Source organism: Bos indicus, chromosome 22 (genome assembly GCF_029378745.1).
Source record: "Bos indicus isolate NIAB-ARS_2022 breed Sahiwal x Tharparkar chromosome 22, NIAB-ARS_B.indTharparkar_mat_pri_1.0, whole genome shotgun sequence".
NCBI classification, from domain to species: domain Eukaryota; kingdom Metazoa; phylum Chordata; class Mammalia; order Artiodactyla; family Bovidae; genus Bos; species Bos indicus.
In genome coordinates this window covers 39025505-39050848 of record NC_091781.1, presented here as the reverse complement: position 1 = coordinate 39050848, position 25344 = coordinate 39025505, and the positions used below count along the sequence as shown (strand labels likewise).

General features: G+C 47.1%; 1 protein-coding gene across 5 annotated transcripts in view; it reads left to right on the top strand.

Annotated features, from left to right (window-relative positions):
- Positions 1-25344, top strand: part of PTPRG (protein tyrosine phosphatase receptor type G) — a 773938-nt gene that overhangs the window by 645492 nt on the left and 103102 nt on the right. For all 5 annotated transcript variants that reach the window (XM_070777123.1, XM_070777125.1, XM_070777122.1 and 2 more), the window contains exons 9-12: positions 13097-13281; positions 16230-16338; positions 21197-21246; positions 23056-23818. In XM_070777123.1, the coding sequence (XP_070633224.1) occupies positions 13097-13281; positions 16230-16338; positions 21197-21246; positions 23056-23818 (1107 nt within the window). The remainder of the gene's footprint in view (positions 1-13096; positions 13282-16229; positions 16339-21196; positions 21247-23055; positions 23819-25344) is intronic.

Below are 25344 nucleotides of genomic sequence, written 5' to 3'. Positions count from 1 at the left end.
TTTTTTATTTGTGGCATGTGAAATTTTTAGAGGCATATGGAATCTCGTTCCCTGACAAGGAATCACACCTGGGCCGCCTCCATTGGTTGCGTGGAGTCTTAGCCACTGGACCACCAGGGAAATCCCCTGATGTGTTTGGAGCCTGTGACTCCATCATATGCACCATGGAGACAGCTGATTGGATGAGAAAGTTTTCCAGTTTGCTGTCTTCTATGGTATTTTTCACACAGCTTCTGGTACTCGATTGTTGACTGAAAAATTGAATTGTATTAACACACCAAAGCTTGTTCTTGGGAACAGAGGGGATGCCACTGGGGGATGTAGAAAAGAACCCCAGGGATGTGTTAGGAAAACTGCGTTCTCCCTCCTGGGTAGGTTCTCCACCTCCTGGGTGTTTCTCCTTTACCTTTAGGCCATTCCTGGTCACCAAATGTAGGGGCAGGGGTTTCCCCACAAGTCATTCTCTGCAGCACCAGCTGAGTGTCCTACCATGTAACCCAGCTCTCACACTGCCTGGCCTCTGGCCCACAAGACCACTCCCAACCCACTTCAGATGCCAGCCACCAAGGAGCGGATTCCCAAATTACCCATAACTTCTGTCTGGTTACAAACTGGAGGTTCGCGTTGTTTTCTCTTCTGCTTTGATTAATTTGGTGGAGAGGCTCACAGAACAGAGGGAGGTATGTTTGCCAGTTTTTTGAAAGGTGTGATGAGGTGACAGATGGACAGAGGTGAAGGGGGACGTGGGGTGAGGTCTGAGCAGGTCCCCAGCACAGGACCTTCTGGCACTGCTCTTGGGCGCGTTCACCCTCCCAGGGTATGGATGTGTTTTCCTCTCCGTTTGAAGAAAACAAAACCACTAACTTGAAAAAGGTAAATCCACCCTCGTGTTCATTGGATTATTTACAAATACCCAAGATATGGACCATTGATTGTTGCTGTTCAGCAACAAAAAGTCGTGTCCAACTCTTTGCGACTTCATGGATAAGCACACTAGGCTCTTCTTTCCTCCACCGTCTCCCAGAGTTTGCTCAAACTCGTGTCCATTGAGTTGGTGATACTATCCAACCATCTCATCCTCTGTTGCCTGCTTCTCCTCCTGCCTTCAATTTTTCCCAGCATCAGGGTCTTTTCCAATGAGTTGACTCTTCACATGAGGTGGCCAAAGTATTGGAGCTTCAGCTTCAGCATCAGTCCTTTCCATGAATATTCAGGGTTTATTTCCTTTAGGATAGATGGTTTGATCTCCTTGCTATCCAAGGGACTCACAAGAGTCTTCTCTAGCACCCCAATTCAAGATGAATGGATAAAGAAAATGTGTGTGCATATATATATATGTGTGTGTGTGTGTATATATATATATATATATATATATATATATATATATATATATATAATAATAGAATAGTATTCTACTGTATCAGGACAGGAAAAGGTCAGTTTTCATTCCAATCCCAAAGAAAGGCAGTGCCAAAGAATGCTCAAACTACTGCACAATTGCACTCATCTCACACGCTAGCAAAGTAATGTTTAAAATTCTCCAAGCCAGCCTTCAGCAATATGTGAACCGTGAACTTCCAGATGTTCAAGCTGGTTTTATAAAAGGCAGATAAACCAGAGATCAAATTGCCAACATCCACTGGATCATCGAAAAAGCAAGAGAGTTCCAGAAGAACATCTATTTCTGCTTTATTGACTATGCCAAAGCCTTTGACTATGGGGATCACAATAAACTGGAAAATTCTGAAAGAGATGGGATTACCAGACCACCTGACCTGCCTCTTGAGAAACCTGTATGCAGGTTAGGAAGCAACTGTTAGAACTGGACATGGAACAACAGACTGGTTCCAAATAGGAAAAGGAGTATGTCAAGGCTGTATATTTTCACCCTGCTTATTTAACTTATATGCAGAGTACATCATGAGAAACGCTGGGCTGGAAGAAGCACAAGCTGGAATCAAGAGTGCCAGGAGAAATATCAATAACCTCAGATAAGCAGATGACACCACCCTTATGGCAGAAAGTGAGGAAGAACTAAAGGGCCTCTTGATGAAAGTGAAAGTGGAGAATGAAAAAGTTGGCTTAAAGCTCAACATTCAGAAAACGAAGATCATGGCATCTGGTCCCATCACTTCATGGCAAATAGATGGGGAAACAGTGGACACAGTCACTGACTTTATTTTCCTGGGCTCCAAAATCAGTGCAGATGGTGATTGCAGCCATGAAATTAAAAGAAGCTTGCTCCTTGGAAGGAAAGGTATAACCAACCTAGACAGTATATTAAAAAGCAGAGACATTACTTTGCCAACAAAGGTCCATCTAGTCAAGGCTACGGTTTTTCCAGTGATCATGTATGGATGTAAGAGTTGGACTGTAAAGAGGGCTGCATGTATGGATGTGAGAGTTGGACTATAAACAGGGCTGAGCACAGAAGAATTGATGCTTTTGAACTGTGGTGTTGGAGAAGACTCTTGAGAGTCCCTTGGACTGCAAGGAGATCCAACCAGTCCATCCTAAAGGAGACCAGTCCTGGGTGTTCATTGGAAGGACTGATGCTGAAGCTGAAACTCCAACACTTTGGCCACCTGATGCGAAGAGCTGACTCATTTGAAAAGACCCTGACGCTGGGAAAGATTGAGGGCAGGAGGAGAAGGGGACGACAGAGGATGAGATGGTTGGATGGCATCACTGACTCAACGAATATGGGTTTAGGTGGACTCCGGGAGTTGGTGATGGACAGGGAAGCCTGGGGTGCTGCGGTTCATGGAGTCGCAAAGAGTCGGACATGACTGAGCAACTGAACTGAACTGATTCTGCTGTAGAAAAGAATGAAATCTTGCCAGTTGCAGCAGCATGGGTGAACTTTCAAGGGCTTCCCAGATGGTGCTAATGGTTAAAAAAAAAACACCTATCAATGCAGGAGACGTAAGTTAGCTGGGTTCTATCCCTGGGTCTGGAAGATCCCCTGGAGGAGGCTATGGCAATCCACTCCAGTATTCATGCCTGGAGAATCCCATGGACAGAGGAGCATAGCGGGCTTTGGTCCATAGGGTCACAAAAAGTTGGACACGACTAGAGCGACTTAGCACAGACGCGGGGTGGACTTTGAAGGTATTATGCTAAGAGAAATAAGTCAGACAGAGAAAGATAAATACCATATGATCTCATTTATATGTGAAAACAAAACCAAGGACATAGATACAGGGAACTGACGGGTGAGGTTTGGGGGTGGGGAAAAGAAGTGAACTAGTTTTTGTTTGTTTTGGTTTTTGGTTTAAATAAATTGAACAGTTTTGAAAGGAAATTTTTGAAAAGAGTAAGAGATGTTTCTAGTATCACTTGGGAAATGACAAAATTTTAGGAGCAATGTGCCAGGAACCCATGGCAAAGACCAATATATATATTTTCTATTGTAACAGGTTAGAATTTGCATGATTTAAAACAGCAGAGATTTAAAACTTGAAAACAGTTGCCCTCATGCTTGGGGAAACTTGGGGTCTCCCACATCTTGAGAAAGTGGTCCTCGAGTCAGAGCTGCCAGGGATGGACTCAGCTTTACACACTTACTTCCTTTGAGACCTGGGTCTCCACCATCCTCCTCCTCATTCTCTGCTTGCCAAGTCATGCTAGTATTCGTCCCAATTTTCCCACCTCAGGGACTTTGCACAAGCTCTCTTTCTGTCTTCCATATGTAAGTTTCCTTCCTTCCTGCTCATATTATAAACACCTAATCGTTGTTCAGATTTCAGTTCAAGTATCACTGTGCTCGGTAAGCTTTTCCTAACCAGTCTCTCAAATCTAGGTCAGAGTTCTTTATTAAACCATTTTACAGAGTGACTATGACATTTTCCTTAAAAGCATGTAATCATACTCCTTACTGCGGGGAGTATTTAACCTCTTTGATGCCACGGACTCTTTTAGCCATCGGGTGAATCCCATCGACTTCTTCTCATACTGATGGTTTTCGATCGATTACTGAAGAAGCCAATTATCTTCAGATAATATGAAAGTAATTTTTAATTGTAATATAATAATTGATCTGTTTCTTGATGAAGACATTCAATTATAAAACCTAGCAGCAGATCTAATAACCATTATAATTTCAAAGTAATAATGAACATAAAGGAAAATTTGAAGTATTAGCAATAATTGCAATCAAATAGGAATGTATCTGATTTCTCTATTGGTGATGTCACACAGTTTCTGCTGACACTACAGCAGTTTCTAACATTTGAAATATAAGGAAATGCTAAATTGTAGTTAGAGATTAGCAAAAATCAAAGTGTATTTTTTTCCCATCCAAGTTAACACATTCCTGTGGATTCTATCCAGAGGCCCTAAGGAACCCCAAATTAAGAAGCCAGTTTTAGCTGGGGTAAAGCAGTTAATGTCTGTTTCCCCTCTGGGCTATAATCTCCAGATGATCAGAGACCGTGTCATCTTGTGTTCGCATTTATCCCTAGTTCCTTGCCGTATGGTAGGTGCTTAAAAAATATTTAACAGTTGCTACGTCTTATAGCATCCTTCCAACACAGCAGCCAGCATGTGCTTGCACGTTTCATAGATTTATTCCTGATGCTTCCCCCTAAGCTTTATCCCAACTCCACTTGGTGTGTCCAGAACCGAAGGAGTCTGACTTCACAGTGACAGAGTGAGTGAATGACCATCTTGAATCTCAGACTCTAAAACAGAGGTAACGATGGAACCAGCAGCCCCACAGAATGACCTGAGGATGTGCTGATGTAATTTGTGAGACGCACAAATTCATCCCAGAACCAGGCTCCTCAGATAGGACTCGTGACTGTTGCAGTGCTGTCACAGAATAGCAAGCAAAGGCCCTGGGGTGGGCACCCTGCTCTACCACTCCTGTTTCTAGCCTCCACATGATGGCTTGAGGGAATCACAAGCTTAGTTAGTATTTCTGATGGAGGGGAACTGTACTTGGGCTGTGCCCAGTCTTAGAAGGCCTCGAAGGAGTTGGAGGCTATGCTGGAAATTGTCAAGAGATGCACACTCTTATCTGTCATTGAGAACAAAGAAAACCAGAAAGAACAGGTGGGAAGAAAGCTTTTTGCACAGAGTATTGTTAACCAGGGGGCTTTCCACTTAGCTCAGCAGTAAAGAATCCACCTGCCAATGCAGGAGACACAAGTTCAGTCCCTAGGTCGGGAAGATCCCCTGGAGAAGGAAATGGCAGTCCACTCCAGTATTCTTGCCTGGGAAATCCCACAGACAGAGGAGCCTGGCGGGCTATAGTCCATGGAGTCAGACACGACTTAGCGACTAAACGACATTAACCAGGGAGGAGGCACAGACCCAAGACTGGAGCGGGGATGTATTGTGTCTGTATGGGACATTTTCCACCTTTCAAGCCCTTTGAATGACCCTCCAAGCTCTTCAGTAGCATCTTGCAGATGGGAGAACAGACATGGGAGGTGTTTATGGATAGATTATGTATGATAACTGCACCTATCTCCTTGGTATGAAATACGGCAGGCTGGGGCCAGTTCTGAGTCCTCCTCTCACTCAGGGTGCACAGCCCACCCCAGTGGCTTGATCACTCTGAATGCCAGTGTCTTCATTCATCTTTCAGGGAGAGGGTGGCCCTGTGGACCGTCTGCAAGGAAGGCACAGTGCCTGACCCCTGGCAGGTGCTTGGCAGCTCCTTCTAGATAAGAGTTCAGGTGTTGTCCTTCCCCCCAGTGCCAGGGCTGGGACCCTGCTTTGACCCAGTTCTGGCACTTCCCCCATGCGGTTTCCCTCTCAGGAGCTCTTAGGCAGTGTTGGGGGAGGTGACACCCCCCACCCAGAGTACCACGATGCCACGTTTGAAGTCCTACACGATCAGCTTTGGGGGACTTCGTGTTTACCCAGACCTTTTTGATACAGCCCTTCAGAAACAGAAATCCTTCCCCGAGGCCATTGCTTTGGAAATTTTCCCTAAAGCACTCCACATTCAAGGGTTCTTGAGCTAGGCCAGGCAAGAAAGCAGTGACTGGCATTAGGCGGTCTGAGGCCAGGCTGGTGGCTGAGAAGTTCCCGCCTGCTCACGAGGACCCGCTACCTCCCCCGTGGTCCTCTGCTGGGTCCGTGTGATGTCATCCCCACCCAGTCCGCACTTCACAGAGGCAGCAGTCTCTTGTCTGTTGACAAGCTCCCGGAGAGAGCGGATGGCCCCAATCCCTGTGTTAGAGCCATGCTGTTCATTTGACGCCTGATCAACAATTGCCCATTGCCTCAGGCGCAAAACTCGAAGGGTCTGGTGGCTGGAGGAGGCCCCCGGGGAAGATTTCAAATCCAAATCATGTAAGGCACTTAGAATTTACACTGGCTTTCACATTGAAAGTCTGCCATCAGTTTATCTCTAAGGCCCCAAATGAAGAGGATTGGGGTGGGAGGGGGAATCTCTCATATATTTGTGGAACCGCCGAGAAAATATCCCTGACATTGATTGAGAATCAGAGGACCTTGGGTGCTCGGCTAGATGCCTCTTCATTATGTAACGAGGGCTGGGATCATAATTAAAGGTGGTTTAGAAAGAAGGCAGGGATTCTTGGAGCTGGCGCCCAGCATCAGCCAAGATGCCTGTGAAATGCAATCAGACTCCAGTGGGAAGGTAATCAGGCCCCCAGAAGGGGAGGCTGATGTCACGAGCACCTCACGGGGGATGTTTGTTCAGAGAGCCGGGTGTGGTGCCTCCTGCCTGGTTAAAAGGCTTTGATTTTGCGCAAAAGGATGTATCAGGATTGGCCAACGCCCTGTGGTAGGTTCAGTTGTGATGGTCATGGTCAAGGGCATTGGGCACCTGCTTCCTGCCGAGGGCCAGGCAGCTGTGAATGAAGGCAAAGGAGGGTGGTGGGCATTGCGGCAAACACGAGGGCACAGCCGCGTCTGAAGGTGGCGCTCTGGGAAACCACTGCTGTGTGCGGATGCAGGCCCAACTGAAAAGCCGGCTTTACATGTGAAATATACCAGTTTTTAACAGCTTACTGACCAGAGACGTATTAATATGTCTCGTTACCCAAATGTTATTGGCCAGTGTTTCGATATTCACTTATATAACAAATCACCAGCCACAGGTGTTAGTTTCTGCAAAAATCCCCTGCTCAGCAGTCCCCAAGTCGGCCTGGCGGTTTGTCCTTGCGTGCCGCTGGGCCTCAGGCCCTCAGGTTCTGGATGAGCCACAGTGTCCTCTGTGATCTTTACCCCAACCCTGTGAGGAGGGTACTGCCAGGTACCAGCCACCCATTTCGCAGATGAGAACACAGGGGTCTCTATGAGTCTGGCTCGAGTCCACTCTTTCTGCATTATACCAGCTCTTCTAAGCTGTCCCTTCTGTGATGTACCTCGGTGCCACTTTTATCTATAGTTGGAATTTTGATGGAGGTGTTGTAGGAAGGAAGGGTGCGTGTCCCTGAAAAGGCCAGCAAAGTGTGGAAGCACAAGGCCAGAGCGTCAGGGAGACTGGGTGGAGCTGGCCCGAGAGGAGCCCATGAGGAGGACATGAAGGTGGTGAGGCTGGAGTCATCGGAGCGGCCACGTCACAGGGGACCTGTGGGCCAGGGCGAGACCAGGGAGTCAGTTCCATCCACGCCGGTCATTCAGCCCACATTTACAGGGAGCCCACTGGGTGCCAGGCTCAGATCTAGTACCAAGGAAGGTGTAGTGAACAGGACAGAAGCGTGCAGCCTCCTTGTGGAGCTCACGTTCTAGCAGTGAAGTGTCATTACTCACTGCAGGCAGTCCGCGAGTGGTCCTAAGCACGGGGATCTCAGCTCTGGGCTGGGTAGGGGGCAGAATGCAGTGCAGAGAACACAAATGCAGTCAGTATGGATGGAGGGCATCACCAACTCAACGGACATGAGTTTGAGCGCACTCCGGGAGATAGTGAAGGACATGGGAGCCTGGCACACTCCGGGAGATAGTGAAGGACAGGGGAGCCTGGTGTGCTGCAGTCCATGGGGTTGCAAAGAGTCAGACACGACTTAGCCACGGGGTCACAAAACGTATTGCAAAGAAAGATTTGGCCTCCCTTTAGCTTCTGTGTGTGGCGCCAACAAACCATTGATCCACAGGCCAAGATTCTCCCCACCAGCACCTCTTGTGCACCCAGGAGTTGAGAGTGGTGTTTATATGTTAAGCAGTTGAAGAAAATCAAGAAATAATATTTCATGGCACATGAAAATGGTCTGAAATGGAAACGCAGGGTCCATAACCAGTTTCCCTGGAGCACGTACACGCCCGTCACATACAGATGAGCTGCGCTGCTTCTGTGCTTCAAAGGCAGAGCTGCGTAGCCGTGACAGAGACCACATGGCTGGGAAAGTCATGCCCATTTACTGTCCTGCCCTTCACAGGGCAAGTGTGCCCACCCCTGTCCTAAGTCATCCCTGTGATCTGCAAGTGCTTCTTCCCAGTCTGGCCCAGAACATCCACTGTCTCAGGGAGGAGAGCAGGGCAATTCCTGCCCCACCTGCTCTTCCCTTAGGCTTAGCTGGGGGTCCTCAGCCTGCAGGCCCCTGACCTCTGCTTCCATGTATAACCTTTGACAAGCATGCATCTTTGGAGGCCCCTTCAGTTACGGCTCAGATAGTAAAAAAAATCCATCTGCAATGCAGGAAACCAGGGTTCAATCCAAGGGTCAGGGAGATCCCCTGTAGAAGGGAATGGCAACCCACTCCAGTATTCTTGCCTGGAAAATTCAACAGAGGAGCCTGGAGGGCTGTAGTCCATGGGATCACAAAGAGTCAGACACGAGTGAGCACCTAACACTTTTTTCAGTTACTGAATTCTCCCCATGGCAGGTGGTCCCGTTAGAGTGAGGCCAGACCTGCCTGTTTTTTGAACTTAAACCAATATTTTCTAGTCCTTTAAGACAGTGGAATTCTATACTGTCATCAAAACAGTAATACCAAATTCTTTTTAAAATATATTTATTTATTCATTTATTTGCCTATGCTGGTCTTAGTTACAGCATTCAAATTCTTAGTTGTAGCACGTGGGATCTAGTTCTCTGAGCAGGTATCAAACCCAGGCCCCCTGCTTTGGGAGTGTAGATGTTAGCCACTGGGTCACCAGGGAAGTCCCCCACATTCTTCCTGATAAGTCATATTGAAATATTGATAAGACTGAAATATTGATAAGACAATATTTCTGTGACTTAAAACAAGAAACTCACTCATAGAGCCACAATGCATTATATCCCATTTATGTCAAATTGTATGTATATGTTTTTGCAAAATGTACAAAGATGTTGGATCCCCAAAAAGCTAACAGTAGTTATCTCTGGATACTGAGATTATGGGTGATATTTTTAAAACTTTCTTCTTACTTTTCTGGATGACTTTGGTTGCTTTTTAAAAACATTAGCATGAATCATCTTAATCAGTAAAGAAAAAGCCAGCTATTTTAATTTCAAAGAACAAATAAGAAGAATGGTTGCATCCGCCTGTGGGTGATAGAATTATTTATGTGGTTGTGATGTAACTGGTAGAGACACATGCATTCCCATACGGCTCATCCCTAATTGGATCTTCAGAATAAAGGAGATAAGTAAGAACATGGGAGAAAGTGAGGAAAAGATCTAGAAGTCAGAAAATCTGACATGGTCATCATTGAAGGGGACACAGTCTTCCCAATACATAAATTTCCTTGGTTCGTTATTGGTATTTGGATAGATCGGAATGTAGATCTTTTCCTGGTTCGCCCCCGCCCGTCCCCCAGCCTTGACACTCTATAAAGAAACTAAGGGTATTTTTTTTAAAACTTAGGGTATTTTTTACAATGATGTGTTGGCGCCACCTAGTGTCAGCACCCTGTCATCTCACCCCCTGTCTCCAGAGGGGCCGACCATCACATTCATTGTTTGATGTCTCTGCTCTGGTGGCATTTGCGCAGCAGGCAGCGAAATGCCTCCCGGGGTTCTGCAGGGCAGTGGGGATGCCTCATTAATTTATCCCTTCCTTCCTGTCTCAGTTGCACAAAACGAATCTGTCCGACTGAAGCAGGGTTTGGCAGTTGAAGAGCAAAAAAGGATGCCTCCCTGTCAAAACCAATCTCCACTTTTCTCCAGCAGCTGGCTCCTTAGAGCCTGTCCCTGCTTTTCTGGCAGGAAAGCCATCTTCCCCAGGGCCGCCTTGGGCTTGGGGCTCTCGTGTAGCACACTGGGGACTCTGGCTCGTGTGGGCTGCTTGGCTTGTAGTTGGGCTCCTGGGAGAAACCAACACCAAGCTCCAGTCCTCTGGGGCTGCCCCTCTCCTGCTTGCCACCGCGCAGCGTTGTCCTCCCTGGCTCCCTTGCCCCCATGACCCTCCTTGTCCAGCATGGCATCGCCTTTGTTTGCTCTAGAACCCGATCCTGTACTCCTTTTCTCTCCCAGCTCGACAAGCACCCCCACTGTCTGCAGCACCTCCTCCCAGGCCCCTTCTCCTCTCTTAGCTCAGCTGAAGCTCCAGGGAGCTTTGTGAAGTGCCCCCCTCCCTGTATGGTTCTGTGGTTCGGGTCTTTCCCGTGGCTTCTGAGCGCTGTAGGGTAAAGGCTGGAATTTCCCTCTGGGTGTGTGAGGCCTCCCGCCTTGTTTCCTGCACCCCGATCCAGCTGCCTGCCTTTGATTCCCCCAGGCCTTCTGCCTCCTGAGGTCCCTTGGCCCACCCTCCCCTCCTCCCCGACTCCCACACAGTGAGTGTCCACTCAGTCCTCAGTTGGATGTGTCTTCAAATGGGGCGTTCCCTGGACTGCATAGCATGAGTCAAATCTCCTGAGAAAGTGCTTGGAAAATGCAGCACGCTCTCCTCCCCTTACCCACCCCATCCCGGTATAACCGTAACTCCGTACATGTCATTCTTGGGTGAATCGCTGTCTCCCCACTTTAGACCAACAGTTGTCAGCCAGGGATGGTTTGCCACCCTGGGGACGTTTGGCAATATCTGGGGACATTTGTGCTTGTTTTAACTTGGCAGGAGGTGTACTGGCATCAAGTGGGTAGGGGCCAGGATGCTGCTAAACATCATACAGGGCACATGGCAGCCCCCAGGAGCAGAGAATCGTCTGGCCCAGGAGGCCAGTGGATTACTCAGCTATAAAAAAGAAGGCGTTTGAGTCAGTTCTAACGAGGTAGATGAGCCTAGGGCCTATTATACAGAGCGAAGTAGGTCAGAAAGAGGAAGACAAATATCATATATTAACGAATACATGTGGAATCTAGAAAGATGGTGTGACGATCCTACATGCAGGACAGCAAAGCAGATACGGATGTGAAAAACAGATTCTTGGACTCTGGGAGAAGAAGGTGGGATGGTTTGAGAGAACAGCAGTGAAACTTGTGCGTCCCTGATGGCTCAGATGGTAAAGAATCTGACTGCCATGCCGGAGACCTGAGTTTGATCTCTGGGTTGGGAAGATCCCCTGGAGGAGGGCATGGCAACCCACTCCAGTATTCTTGCCTGGAGAATCCCCATGGACAGAGGAGCCTGGCAGGCTACAGTCCATGGGGTCGCAAAGAGTCAGACACAAGTGAGCGACCAAGCACACACGGCACATTCACGTTACCGTATGTAAAATAAATAGCCAGGGCGAGTTTGATGCATGACGCAGGGCACCCAAAGCCAGCGCTCTGTGACAGCCTGGAGGAGCGGGCTGGGGAGGGAGGGGGAGAGGGGCTCAGGATGGAGGGCACACATGTATGCCGAAGGCCTGTTCATACTGACGTATGGCAAAAGCCATCCCAATATTATAAAGTAATTTTCTTCCAATTAAAATAAATAAAAAATTCAAAAATGTCTTTCGAGAAAAAGAAAAACCCTGCCTCAGAGTGGAAGCCCCATGGAGGCAGGAACCACGGCCACTGGGAAGGAGGTCATCTGGAGAGCCAGAATGCCATTTAAAGGCTGACTCAGCGCTCTCGGCCCTTAAATGGGCTTGTCTGTAGACAGGTACAGAACCACCAGCCAGAAGGAATAAGTGGGAGGATTAGCCTGACTTTTCCTTGTGCTCTGCCTACTACAGAGTCCTCCTGCTCCCAAGAGAGTTATCCTGACCTTTTGTGCCTTTGCTTTAAAAATGATTTGAAGTCCCATTTTTAATTTTATTTGTTTACACTCTGGTCTATTTCCAGTAAAATTTGATCTACTATTTTTAGTTGAGACATTCCACAAGTCAAACAGCCTTGGTTTCTAACAAAAATTTTGTTGTGGAAGCAAAGGCCAGATGACTAGGCAAGATTAAAAGAAGTTAACGCATTATAACAACTGAATTTAACCTGTGATGTGGGGGGAAAGGGTTGTAGACAACCTTTTGGAGACAAGTAGGGAAATTGGAATGTGTATGATGTTTCAGATATCAAGTTAGTGTTTATTTTCTTAGGTATGAGAGTAGTCAGCATGGGCTGCTATATCACACACCATAGACTGGGTGTCTTAAAACAACAGAAGTTTATTTCTCACAGTTCTGGGGGTTGAGGGGTCTGACATCAAGGAGCTGGACTCACTCTCTGGTGAAGACTCGCTTCTTGTAGCTGTCTTCTCACTATGTTGTCATGTGGGGAAGGGGTCTTATCAGGACCTTATCAGATCTCCCTGGGGTCTTATCAGGACCTTCATCCCACTCTCGGAGGCTCCACCCTCACGATCTACTTGTCTCCCCACGCTCGTCCTCCTATGACCATCTCCTTGGACATTAGGTTTCAGCACATGAATTTAGGGGCACACAGGTACTCGGATCCTCGCCATTACAGAAGAGAATGTCCTTATTCTTGGGAGATACAGACTCAAGTATTAAGGAGTGAAGTTCAGAATGTATATAACTTGTTTTCAGGGATAAAGCAGGAAAATGTGTATTGTCTATGTGTTGTGTGTCTGTGTGTGGTGTGTCTGTTGTGTGTCTGTGTGTTGTGTGTGTGTGTGTACAGAAAGAGGAGGAGAGAGGGAAAACAGGTGTGGGGAAATGTTAGCAGGGGGAGGATCTAAGTGGCGGGAGTGTGGGTACTCCCTGTCCTCACACACCAGCATTTTACGGCTGTGGCCTTCAGGAGCTCGGGGCATTGGGCCCGTGGTGCCACTTGGCGCTGAGCTTGGCACTGAGCTTGGCCGTCTGTGTCCAGTCTGCAGCTCCCCGCCCATCCACATGAAGGTGCAGCCGCTGAACCAGACCGCGCTGCAGGTGTCCTGGAGTCAGCCGGAGACCATCTACCACCCGCCCATCATGAACTACATGGTGTCCTACAGCTGGACCAAGAACGAGGACGAGAAGGAGAAGACATTCACCAAGGACAGCGACAAGGACTTGGTAAGACCGCCTTGTTCTGAGTCGGGGCGTCCACAGCAATGAGGGGGGCCCCCGTGCATGTCCGGGGGTGCTTCCTCTGCGACATTCCAGCCGCGTGCCGCCTTCCTGGTGAAGCGGGTACTGCCGTGGACAGCACTGCAAGGCCTGCTTGAGCTCCATCCCGCCCTTACACTTGCCGGCCACACCGCCAAGAAGAGTTCATCTGCTTGTAGTTAGGCTCTTCAAAGCTGACTGCTTTTTCTTTCATTATTTAAAAAAGAGACGTCAGGAAGCCCTCGTCATCTGATAGTGTTACTGTAAATGCCCCGGACAGTGGGGCCAGGCACTCGCTGCTACTTTACTGCAGTCATTCGCCCTCTGCCCTCCTCTTCCCCACTCCTTCTCTTGTCAACCCCACCAGGCAACCCTCTGCAGTCCCCACCGCTCCCTTCTGTCACATTTCATCTGCCTCACGCCTTCTACCTGCGAGACCCCGGCGACCACGCCATATTTAACCACAGTTCTCAGGCTCTCAGACCCTGTAATACCTGACTTCACTTTTGAGCTACACGTGCCCAGTTCCGTGTTTCATCGTAGATGTGCATAAATATTTAGTCGCCAGCCCCCAACAAGGCCCTTGAGAACAGATGTTTGCAGAAGCCAAGTCTTCTTCCCCTAGAAAAGCAATCACTCCAACAAGCGCTGGTCTTTACATCTTTGCCCAGAAACTCAAAGCGACACATTTGGGTTTGAAAGCCTGGCATTTATTGTTAATCAAAAGAAGTCTTTGGGATAATGAAGCCCATCATTGTATATGTACATGAAAAATGTAATAGCACCGAGTGGGATTCTTAATGACTGTTACTGCTTTTTTTCTTCCCAATACAGAGTCCCCAGGGCCCGTTCAATCACTTACAGTATAATACTTTTCGTATTGCTTCAGATGACGATTCTTTTACTTCATTTCCATTTATATTTTCAATTTCCCCACTAGACGTTGTTATCTGGGTCACATTAGGGAATGATGAGCTTCATGAAATCGGAGAGGAATCTGTTGAAAGGCACCCTAGGTTGTGATATGTTTTAACCTTTTCTCTTGTCAGGACCAGAAGTCCGGGAGGGAGGTTTCTCTTTCTGAGCTGAGGGGGCTTGCGTTAATCAGCAGAAACTAGCTGGGCCCTTATTCGGTTTCTTATACTAAGTGGGAGATAATTAAACATGCAAAGATGAATAGATACCGGCTCAGAGTGAATTCTAATAAATTCCTGCTTAGAGGAAGCGAAGATTTTTGCTCTGCACAGAAGACGAGGTCACAGGTTTAGAGACTGAGGCATAAATGAGTTTCAGAGAAAGAGAGAGATGTAGAGAAAAACATGCTTTGACAGCAAGTTCTTTTTTTATAAGGATTTCTAGGGGTGGTTCTTTTCTTTGGGGACACACAAAATTAATTTTCTTAATTCCTCAAGAAGTTGAGAGTGCTGACTTAGTGGCAGCAAAGCTTTTCTCCAATTTAGGATTCTTGTGGCCCAGAAACATTTCCCAAGCATTTTCCTGGCTTTTGCCAGCATCCCCCCGACACACACACACCCTCACTGCCAACCTGGGGAACAGGTGTTGTTGCCTGCCTTTTCCAAAAGGTAGGCTGAAAGTGAAATACCTGGACCCCAACCTCCCGCTCTACCCAGGAATACATTTTGCCAGGCAGCAGGCAGCAGGCATGGCCACAGTAACTTGTTAATGCCTCTGCAGAGGTTTTCAATAGCTACCTTGGGGGAAACCCACTCAGTGGTTAAGCTCCCAGAGCTGCTTTCTGGACCTGGCCCAGAACTCAGTGACGAGACATTTCAACATCAGGGAGTCTCTAAAAATCAGTTGCCTTTACTATTTGTTTCTTTGGGCAAGCAAGCCCTGCCAACTTTTTAGGCATTTTCCATTTTCTGATTTTTAAAAGTCTCTTGGAGTAAAGCTTTGCGGGATGGGGATCTGGATTTGGCTCCTGACTTGGGACCAGGGATTGGGAAACTTTTCTCTTGAAAGAGTCAGAGAGTTAAGATTTTAGGATTTAAGGCATTTATGGGCAACTACTCGACTCTGCCACTGAAGGGCGAAAGCTGCCACAGCAACAGGGAAATGAATGGGTGTGGCCGTGTGCCAATAAAACTTTATTTACAAAAAACAAACAGTGGGCCAGATTGGGGCTGTGGGCTGTCACTTGCCAACCCCTGTGTTAGACCAGGGGCATGGTTTCTATTGTGCGGTGAGGACTACCAATGTGCGAGGCTTGCTTGACCTGTGTTGTACAGCCCTCACAAGAACCCTGCGAGGGAAATCTTACTCTCTCTGCTTAACAGCTGGAGGGAGCAGAGGCCAAAAGACAGTGAGCAGCTGACTCAGAATCACACAGCTGGTGAGTGGCATGACACAGGTAGATCTCTTGTCCTCGGACTTCCAGTCAAGTATTCTTCCAGCTTCGTGCCTTGTGTTATCCAAGGTCTAGGTACAACAGTGCCTTTAAACTGCAAGGAAACAGTAACACAGAGACTTCGTTGTGGCTGCTCTAAACTCTGCACGGCCCTGGAAATTCAGTGCACTTGATGATTCTAGATGGTAAATCATTATCGTTTACAAGGTAGAGCAGTTCTGATACAAGTCCCAGCCTCATGGGTACAGACAGGGCTGAAGGCACGCTCCAAGACAGAGTCCAGCATCTGTGTCGAGACTGGTATTCCTTCTCTTACTCTACATGTTTTTGTGTTGAAAACATATTCCCAGGTGAGGTTACTTCTGAATGCTTGTTCCTTTCGGAGGGAGCCTTTGGTCAGTGAGGAAGCGTCGTGTTTGTTGGGCTTTGCCATGGTACCCAGCAACCTACATGTGATGCTTAACAGTCTTTTACATTCGCCTTTCGAATGTACAGTGTGCTCTGGCCTTTAGCACTAGCTCACTCCTGTCCTTTCCTCACCCTGCAGAAAGCCACCATCAGCCACGTCTCCCCTGACAGCCTTTACCTGTTCCGGGTCCAGGCCGTGTGTCGCAACGACATGAGGAGTGACTTCAGCCAGACCATGCTCTTCCAAGGTGAGGAGCTGGCCTTCTCGTCTGCCCTGAGCCCTTCTCCTTTGGGCTTTGTCCTTTTTCCTGTTCGGGTACTTGCACATGAGACTACCAACCTGGCCTAAACACCAGTGTGGGTTTTGCAGTCACACCTGAAAAGCCTGGGAGGTTTCACAGGCCAGAGGAGGGGAAGAAGGGTGAAGTGATTATTTTTTACAATTACCATCATTTTCCACCCATGGAGATCCGAGCATGTGTCTACGACTGTGTCAGATCATAGAATCAGCTCCTAGTCACGTGGAGGAGTACTGTCTTTGGATTTTTAGCTGATTTAGGGTCTAGTGGAATGTTTCAGGTCAGCTTTGGGGCACAGCAAGAGGAGAATTCACTTTGGTGAAGAATTTAAAGAAGCACTTAAAAACTTTGTCATCAAGATGTCATTAAAGATGTCATCTTTAAATGGAATATTTTTTAAACCAAAATCAATGTAAAATACCCATGAACAGCAGCAAAAAATCAAAACTTTGCATGAAGACAGGATATTCTCTGTCTTACTTGCCCCACGATCAACTCAGTCTTGGTTCCAGTAAAACTTGATTGACAAAAATTGGCAGCTGGCCTGTGGGCTGTAGTTGGCAGACCTGGTTTTGTGAAGTGCACTGAGACCAGTGTGGACGGAGCGACCAGGGCATCAGGCTTTGCTCTGCCTGTCTGATGTCCTCCCTGGGAAGGTTCTTTACTTCCTGGATCCTCAGTTTCAAAGACACAAACCAGGCCAGTGCTGCTTAACGTTTGTGAGTTATGTATCTGGGATGAAGGCTTTGGACATTTTCCCTAGAACATGCCAGAAGTTTGCATGTCACAGCTTCCGGGGTCTCAGAAACCTGTAGACTGTAGATCCGGCTTCACTGTCTGGAATCCTGTGAAAAATGCACATTCACAGGCCCCTCCCAGACTAATCATCTCGGACTCTCGGAGGATGAGGCCCAGGAATCTGAATTTGAACCAGACGGCTCAGGTACCAGGCATGCAATGAGAGATGGAGAAGTTGCTGACTCAGGGCAGGGGCCCTGACATGAGAGCCTCAAGTTGAGTCTTGGCTGCCACGTGATCTTTCTGTGACTCTGAAAATGTTGACTGTCTCTAAGCTGCAATTTCACAGTCTGAAGGTGGTAGTTAGGAGAGTACTGCCCTCATGGGGCCCTTGTCAAATGACAGGGTGATTCATGTTACGTAATTAGCACAGAGCCTAGAACCAATGCTCAGTATCCCCTTAGTGTGAGGCTTAGTATAAAAGATAATATGTGATGAACCCAGAGTAGGAACCCCTTCAGCTGAGATTCCCTCCAAGGATCCCTTCTAGCTTTGCAGGTTTGCATCTAGTATTGAAAGAGCCTTTGCTGACATTCACATCAGCTCATCCTTCCGTTTAAACTACTTGAAATTAGCATGGCTGTATTTTTTTCACAAGTAAATCGCACTCACTGTGTGTCCACCTGAATGTACGGGCCCATCTGCTTGTGTTGAGGAGAGTCCACAGGCCAAGGCCAGGTCTGTGTGGGCCAGCCCACAGGAGACAGCAGGGGAAGCCAGAGCGCGTGCACTTGCTGAGGTCGGGGCCCGGCAACTTTGGGCACATAAATCATGATTAGGCCGCCCATGCGCTCTAACTAGGAACCCGGAATCTGCAAAACCGCCTTTCCTGATTAATAGGCCCCTGAGCTCACTGGCTTCTGCACAGACTTTGAAAAATGAAATGTTTGTAATATAATGCAGTTCCCAAAAGCCTCATCAGCTATAAATTCCGAGCACGGAATAGTTAAAATATCTGACCACAGTGACTCCTTAAAGATAGCAGTGCCTCCTTGGCCTGAAGACTTCCCTTGCTCAGGGGTGGACGTGCATTCACTCATTTTCTGTACCAGTGTTTGTCCCTGCATGTTGACCAAGGGACATACAGTGGCCTTGGGATCTTCCCTGCACCTTCCAGTGGGCAGTGGAAAAATGAACTCTGCAGGGCAGCTAGCACACCTTTTCTGATGAGCCAGCTAGGAGCTTGTGAGCAGTAGAGGCCAAAGTTCAAAACAGATCAACTTTTAAGAGTTGACTGTTAAAAGGGAAAGAAAGAAACATAGGGAATTTCATGGGCACTTTATTAAGAATAATTAGGTTTCCCCTTGATAAAGTTTGCCTCTAATTTGGCAGCATGAGAAAGCCATGTGGAATATTTTCATTGTTACAGTAAATAATGGGTTTCCCCGGTGGCTCAGTGGTAAAGAATCCACCTGCAGTGCAGGAGATGCAGGACACACAGGTTTCATCCCTGGGTTGGGAAGATCCCCTGAAAGAGGAAATGGCAACCCACTCCAGTGTTCTTGCCTGGAACATCCCATGGACACAGAAGCCTGGCAGTCTGTGGTCCAAGGGGTCACAAAGAGTTGGACACAACTGAAGCGACAAAGCACAGCACATAGTAAATAACACAATATTTATGTCCTGTATAACATAATAAATAAGTTATGCTTACCTTACTGTAGTAAGTATGATCATAATAATGGTGATCATTGTCTGTGGAGTGGTTCCCAGTTACAGAGTGTTTGGCCCTAAGTCATCTCATCTGACCTCATGGCAGCTTGTAATGCAGACGTTATTTTCTAGAGGGGGAAATGATGTTCTGAGCAATTGAGTAACTTGTCCCCCCCTCCCCCCAAAAAAATCATTTGATTACTAAGCAGAGTCCAGTTTCTTATTCCAAAGCCCAGTCATTTATACACAACGACAGACCACCCCAAAGCATAAATATTATCCTGTATCCTGGGTCTTCAACAAACAGCTCGAAAGATTGATTGCCAAGTGTTCAAAAGTTTTTTTGCAGGTCTCAGCAGTCATGGAAAATGAGGGCTTGTAAGCCTTCTCTTTGAGCCACAGACCCATCAGGCAGCCTGGCCAAGCCATCAGATCCTCTCTCAGAATGGTTTAAAATAAATAATTAAAATACATAGGAAAGGAAACCAATTACACTTAGATACAGTTGTCAAAATATTTTAAACATGCAAATCGGCAACGTAGTCATTGCTGCACTTCTTTTATGAAAGTATTAAATGACAAGTGGTGGGTCTGTTAGTGATGGTGATTTCTGAGTAGCAGTGAACATAAATGATACTTCAAAATAGCTCCAGCAACTGTAAGGCAGCAGGGCAATATCCCACTTCAGTCATAGACAGAGACACAGGATGGTCCTGCTAAATAGAGCTGAGACTCCAAGCTTCCGTTCCTCTTGCAAGAAGAAGCTACATCTCCCTGACAGCTCAGTGGAGACATGTGTCTCCTTTTCCCCCCATCCCTGAATTCCACCAGGCCGATGGACTGGTGATCTGAAAGGCCCAGTAGAAGCTTCCTAGTCATCACGACTAGCACTGACCCCAGTGGGAATTGTTCAAGATCAATGAAAACAGGCACAGTGATGGAGTGGCCACTGAGTTTGTTTGCCTTAAATTAAGGCCTTTGTAAAGGGCAGGAAAAGCAGATCTCTTAGGAAGCTTTCTTCCTGTGTTAACAAAGGGAGGTGTGTATACCTGTCTGAGGCAGCACAGTATTGATCCCGAAGCAGCTCACTGATGGTGGGAGGTTATATTTAGTGCCAGGCAAGGACTGTTTGCTTCCTGGGCTGCCTCATCTGACCTGGTTGTATTGACGTGTAGATCAGTCTATTCCCCACAGTTGTCTCTTCACACGTTTCACTTTCCAGCTGAGCAAAGTGAATATATCGTTAAGTTGCGGGGTGCAAATGTAGATGCCCTGTGGCCCAGCAGGGAACCACATACAAATGAGGCAGGACCACATGGAAAACTGGAGAGGTGCCCTTTGAAAGGGGGTGATGGACCCTTAGCCCCTGCCAAATATGGCCCTGTAGGGAGGTGAACTCAGTTTTGCCAAAAATTGCAATTTTTCTTCAGGATGAGGAGGAAATTGGGATTTTCAGGTTAAAGCTGCTGTTTAAAATGTTGACAGTGAATTCGTTTTTTGTTTTTTTTTTTTTTAGTTTGCAGGGCAAATAAAAAATAGTTCGAGTACTTGCCCCACTTCTAATTTAGGTAAAAACTCCAGCAGATACAAATGTTATTTATTTGGGAATTTAGTGGGTTTTTTGTACCTTTCTCAATGCCATGTATGTATGGGAAGCAAATGTTTATTTTATATAGGGCTATTGTTTTTGAGATCAGCACAAAAAGTGAGTCTGACAAATAGATTACAGTTGTTACATTTTTTTAGGAAGAGATAAAAAGTACTAGTTTAAGGTAAACTGTAATAAGTTTAAGATGCATATTATAGTCCCTGAAAGGATAATATAAGACATTATCACCAAAAAAAAAAGACAATAGAGAGTAACAATGGAATACTATGAAGTTCAAAAACACAGAATGTTGACAAAGGTCAGAGCGGTCGTGAGAGCACCTCTGTGGAGGCATGTACAAACCTCTGGGATGCTGGAAAATGTCTGTATTTTAATATAAGGGCGAGTTATACAGCAGTAAAAAATTAATTTGCCTCTACACTGAAGATTTGTGCATTTTGCTGTATGTAAGTTTTATTTCAACTAAGAAAATGATTACAATTTTGTAAAGTTTTAAACTAAGAGCTTAAGACAAGAGTCAGAAACTATGACCCACAGATATGGCCAGATACGGCCATCTGCATGTTTTTTGATGACTCACAAACTGAGAAGGGTTTCACATTTTTTGATAGTTAGGGGGTAAAAAAATGAAGAGTATTTATAACATGTAAAAATTATGTTTTTCAGATTTGTGTAGGTAAGTACAGTTTTGTTGGAACAACAACAAGAAAGTTCTGCTGTTTACAGTATAATTTCTTTGCTTCTCAGCTAATACCACTCGAATATTCCAAGGGACCAGAATTGTCAAAACAGGAGTGGTAAGTAGAGAATGTAATTGCTTTGTCATGGCTGGTTGGTAATATGCATGCATTTAGAACTGTCACCGCAAGGTGGCAGTATGATGTTGTCAAACTGCTCAATGAGAATTAGTTAAAAAACTGAATAAATTACACACTCCATATAATTCAGTACAGTGCATTATTTTAAAAAGCTGTGCAACAGAGTTAAGCCAGCAGTGTTATACTGTATTACTTTTGTCAAGATAAAAATTTTTAATGGTTTATAATTTGTGAGATCATAGGATGTAATAATGCAAAGGAGTAGGGACAGGCTAAGATTGAAAGGTTGTTATTTGACCAAAGTTATATGAATTTGCACATGTCTGGAGCCTCAGTATCTACGTTTTCTCCTTTCTAGTACAACTAATACTTGTAATAATAATTGCAGTGTTGGTACTAACAAATCCTACAATATATTAAGTTTTTCCTGGGTTTCAGGCACAGAGTATTAGTTTATTTACCCCTCACGGCATCCCACAAGTTTGGTATTACTATGACTCCCATTTTATGGATGAAGAAGTGGAGGTTCAGTGAGTTAATGTGCCCAGCATCTCCCAGAGAGCAAGTGAGGTATCATGCTCAAGCCAGGCTGTCTGACTGCTCTGTCTCCAGTGCCTTCTCGGGGGTGGCACCTGGCATTTCATTCACCACCTTAATAACTCCTCATTTGCTAACTTGATCATCATTTAAACTATAGACTTTTCAAACTGAAATTTGATGAGACAGTAGTGAAATCTAAGTGGTTCTGGCTGTATTACTTTTAACTACATAAATGATGGGATGGAATTCTGGATTCTTCATATGAGGTTTCAAGAACTAAAAATAAACGAATAAGTCAGAGCAGCACTTATTTTTGTAAGATACCATGTGCAAATACAGTCCCCCCATGAAGCCTGATTGAGTAGGATGGGAAGAATGAGCTGAGACTTGTTCCTAGTCAGCCGCACCTCTGCTGCTTAACCTCTCTGTGCCCCGTTTTCCTCACCTGTAAAGTGGGGTGATGTCCACGTGTGTCCCTGGGAGAGCCTGGGATGCCCAGGCACATAGTTGGAGCTTTTTAAATGGAACTCTTACTGTCATCTATACAAGCATGTATTTTGCTATGATTAAATCTGGAGAGTCTGAAATCAGATATGGCAGGTGTACAGCACCCGACCCAGGGATGTGGGTGTAAACCGGCTCCCGAGGCCTGCAGTGTAGAGCGCGGCCCGACTTCTGACCTGGCCACTGCAGACATGTAGCGGCCACTGTCCTCTGTCCATCCACTTCCTCACTTTAAGATGTGCGGCCGGATCCTGGAGCTTCTGTAGACCTCAGGGCTGCGAGTTGCCCACAGTGCCGCAGTGAATGCAAGAGCTCCTGCCTCCTCCAGTGTCACCCAGCAACGCGTGACTGTCCAGTGTTGCCCGGGTATTGCTTATTTGATGTTTGCCTTTCAGACAGGGTTTCCCAGGTGGGCAGAGAACCCAGCAGCATGAATGCTGCTTACTTTTTTGCCACTTAGCCTCCTCCTCCTGAGCAATATCAGTGAAAAGTTGAAGTTGGGTTCAAGACATAGGTTACAAATTTTAAGTAATTATAAAAACATGAAGAGCGGTGATGGTCAGCCACAGATGGCCTGTTGTCAGCTTTGGCACCAGCCTTTGGGAGACTCTGAGAATAAAGGTGAAGATGAGTGGAAGCCTTTGGGGGGTCGCATCCAGGGCCTGGTTCCCAATCCCAGTGACTGACACTCTGCTTTCTCTTCCTCCCTCTCTTCCCCCCACCTCCCTGGGCAACCCCTTCAAGCCCACAGCATCGCCGGCCTCTTCAGCTGACATGGCCCCCATCAGCTCAGGCTCTTCCACCTGGACATCCTCCGGCATCCCCTTCTCCTTTGTCTCCATGGCGACTGGGATGGGCCCATCGTCCAGCGGCAGCCAGGCGACCGTGGCCTCCGTGGTCACCAGCACGCTCCTGGCCGGCCTGGGCTTCAGCGGCGGCGGCATCTCCTCCTTCCCCAGCACTGTGTGGCCCACGCGCCTGCCTACGGCCGCCTCGGCCAGCAAGCAGGCCGGCAGACCCGTCCTGGCCACGACCGAGGCCTTGGCCAGCCCGGGCGCCGACGGCGATTCAGCGCCCAGCAAGGACGGCGAGGGCGCGGAGGAGAGCGAAAAGGACGAGAAGAGCGAGAGCGAGGACGGCGAGCGGGAGCACGAGGAGGAAGGCGAGAAGGACTCCGAGAAGAAGGAGCGGAGTGGGGTGACCCACGCCCCGCGGGCGCGCAACCACACCCAGCCCACCGCTGCGCCCTCGGCCCCCGGCACCGCTGCCCAGGAGGGCGCGCATCAGACTACATCCGGGCGCGAGCGGGCCCGCACTGCCATCCCCACCGCCCGGCCCCAGGACGCCCTGGACCCCCTCTCGGTCACCCCCACCCAAGTGCCCCCCACAGTCACAGAGGAGCAGGACGAAGACAGTGATCCTGCGAGGCCCGAGATGCCATCCAGGAAGCCCGTGCCCCCAGGGGACCGGTTTCCCGAGGACAGCAGGTTCATCACTGTTAACCCAGGTAAGCGCCGCCCCTCCCCTGAGCCCTCAAGCTGGTGTGAACAGTCTTACCCTTGAAGAAATATTTGAGAGCAGAGAGGGAAGATCCAGAGAGTGCTTAGTATTCCTGGAATTGTGTGCCTGTGTGTGTCTCTTAATATTTTCTTCTGATAAAAATCACCTCTTCTATTAAAGTGGCTCGACTAAGTCTTGCCTTCATACTTGCTTCCTGGTAAAGTCGACTTGCTTAAGTAACTCCAGGCACTTCGGCCATACCGTGAAGTACATGATGGAAAAAGACATCCATCTTGAGAAATGTATTCTTTCCGATTTCTTTGCTTAGGCTCTTACGCAGCCCCTGTGTTTCTGGGCTGCCTGATCGGTGCCAGTCGCTTGCCGGGGTGCTGACTGAGGTGAGCATGATGCCTGCGGCTTGAAGCTCACAGGGGAAAAGAGGAGCCCGAACCAGGGAAGTTAGGAAATAGGTTGGAAAGCAAGCAAGCAGATCCATGGGCAAGCCAGAAACCTAGCTAACAGTTGGTGGAGACTGTGAACGATCACAGTGAAGGAAAGAAATAGGGTGGTGTCAAAGAAAAGAATCAGGAAGAGGGCAAGGAGCTATTTTAACCATCAACGGCCACTCGGGGGAAGTGACTTTATATTAAAACTACAGGGGTGAGAACCTCCAGCGTGGGGAGAATTGGGATTCGCTCATCCCAGCTTGTGAAATAGTGCCCCATTTGCTCGGAATTGTGCGTTTTATGGATGATGACTCCAGGGCACAGCTGGTCTGCCCTCGGCGGGGAGGACATGATCCCCATCTTCCTGGCCAGGGGTGATTTTGTGGCTCTGTCCTATGCTCACATCTTATTGAAACATCCTGGTAGTTTTTACAAGGGAGTCCTGAACATGAGGGGTTGTTATTGTTGTGGGGGTTTTCTTAATAAGAAAGTCTCTCTTTTGCCAGACTACAAGATGTTTAGTAACAATTTTTTTCTTTCTTTCTTTTTTTTTTTTTTTGCGTCTAAGCTGTTGTGGAGTTATAAGAGTGCAAAAAAAAAAAAAGCAACTGGTAAATATTTATTTGCTTTTGCACTTGTAAACATTAAAATTCATCTAAAGCTGAGACCTCGTATGTTAAGATACAACTTAGAATAAATTTTCATGTTTTGAATTACGTTCCTCCTTAAAGATGGTATGGACTCATGTTTTGAAGTGTGGGTCTGCTGCTGGTGCTGCTCACTTTGTCCCAGTTTTAGGGGAAGGTGCAGAGTGGCCCTCTAAGAATCAAGTAAAGGAAATATCAAGCCACTTGGGAAGCTGTTTGCAGCTCTTCCTGCAGGAGCAGTGACATTCCCTACAGGAATTGATGTGGAAAAGTTGGATTTCTTGCATTTGGAGATATTAAAAGAGATATTTGTGAGGTACCCACTTAATACCAGGCACTGGACTAGGCGTTGGGAATAGACTCTAGATCTAGTCAGGCTTGTGTTCTCCTGAGGTTTATGTTCTAATGGAAAAGCTTGAGAGTGTTCCAGTAAATGAATA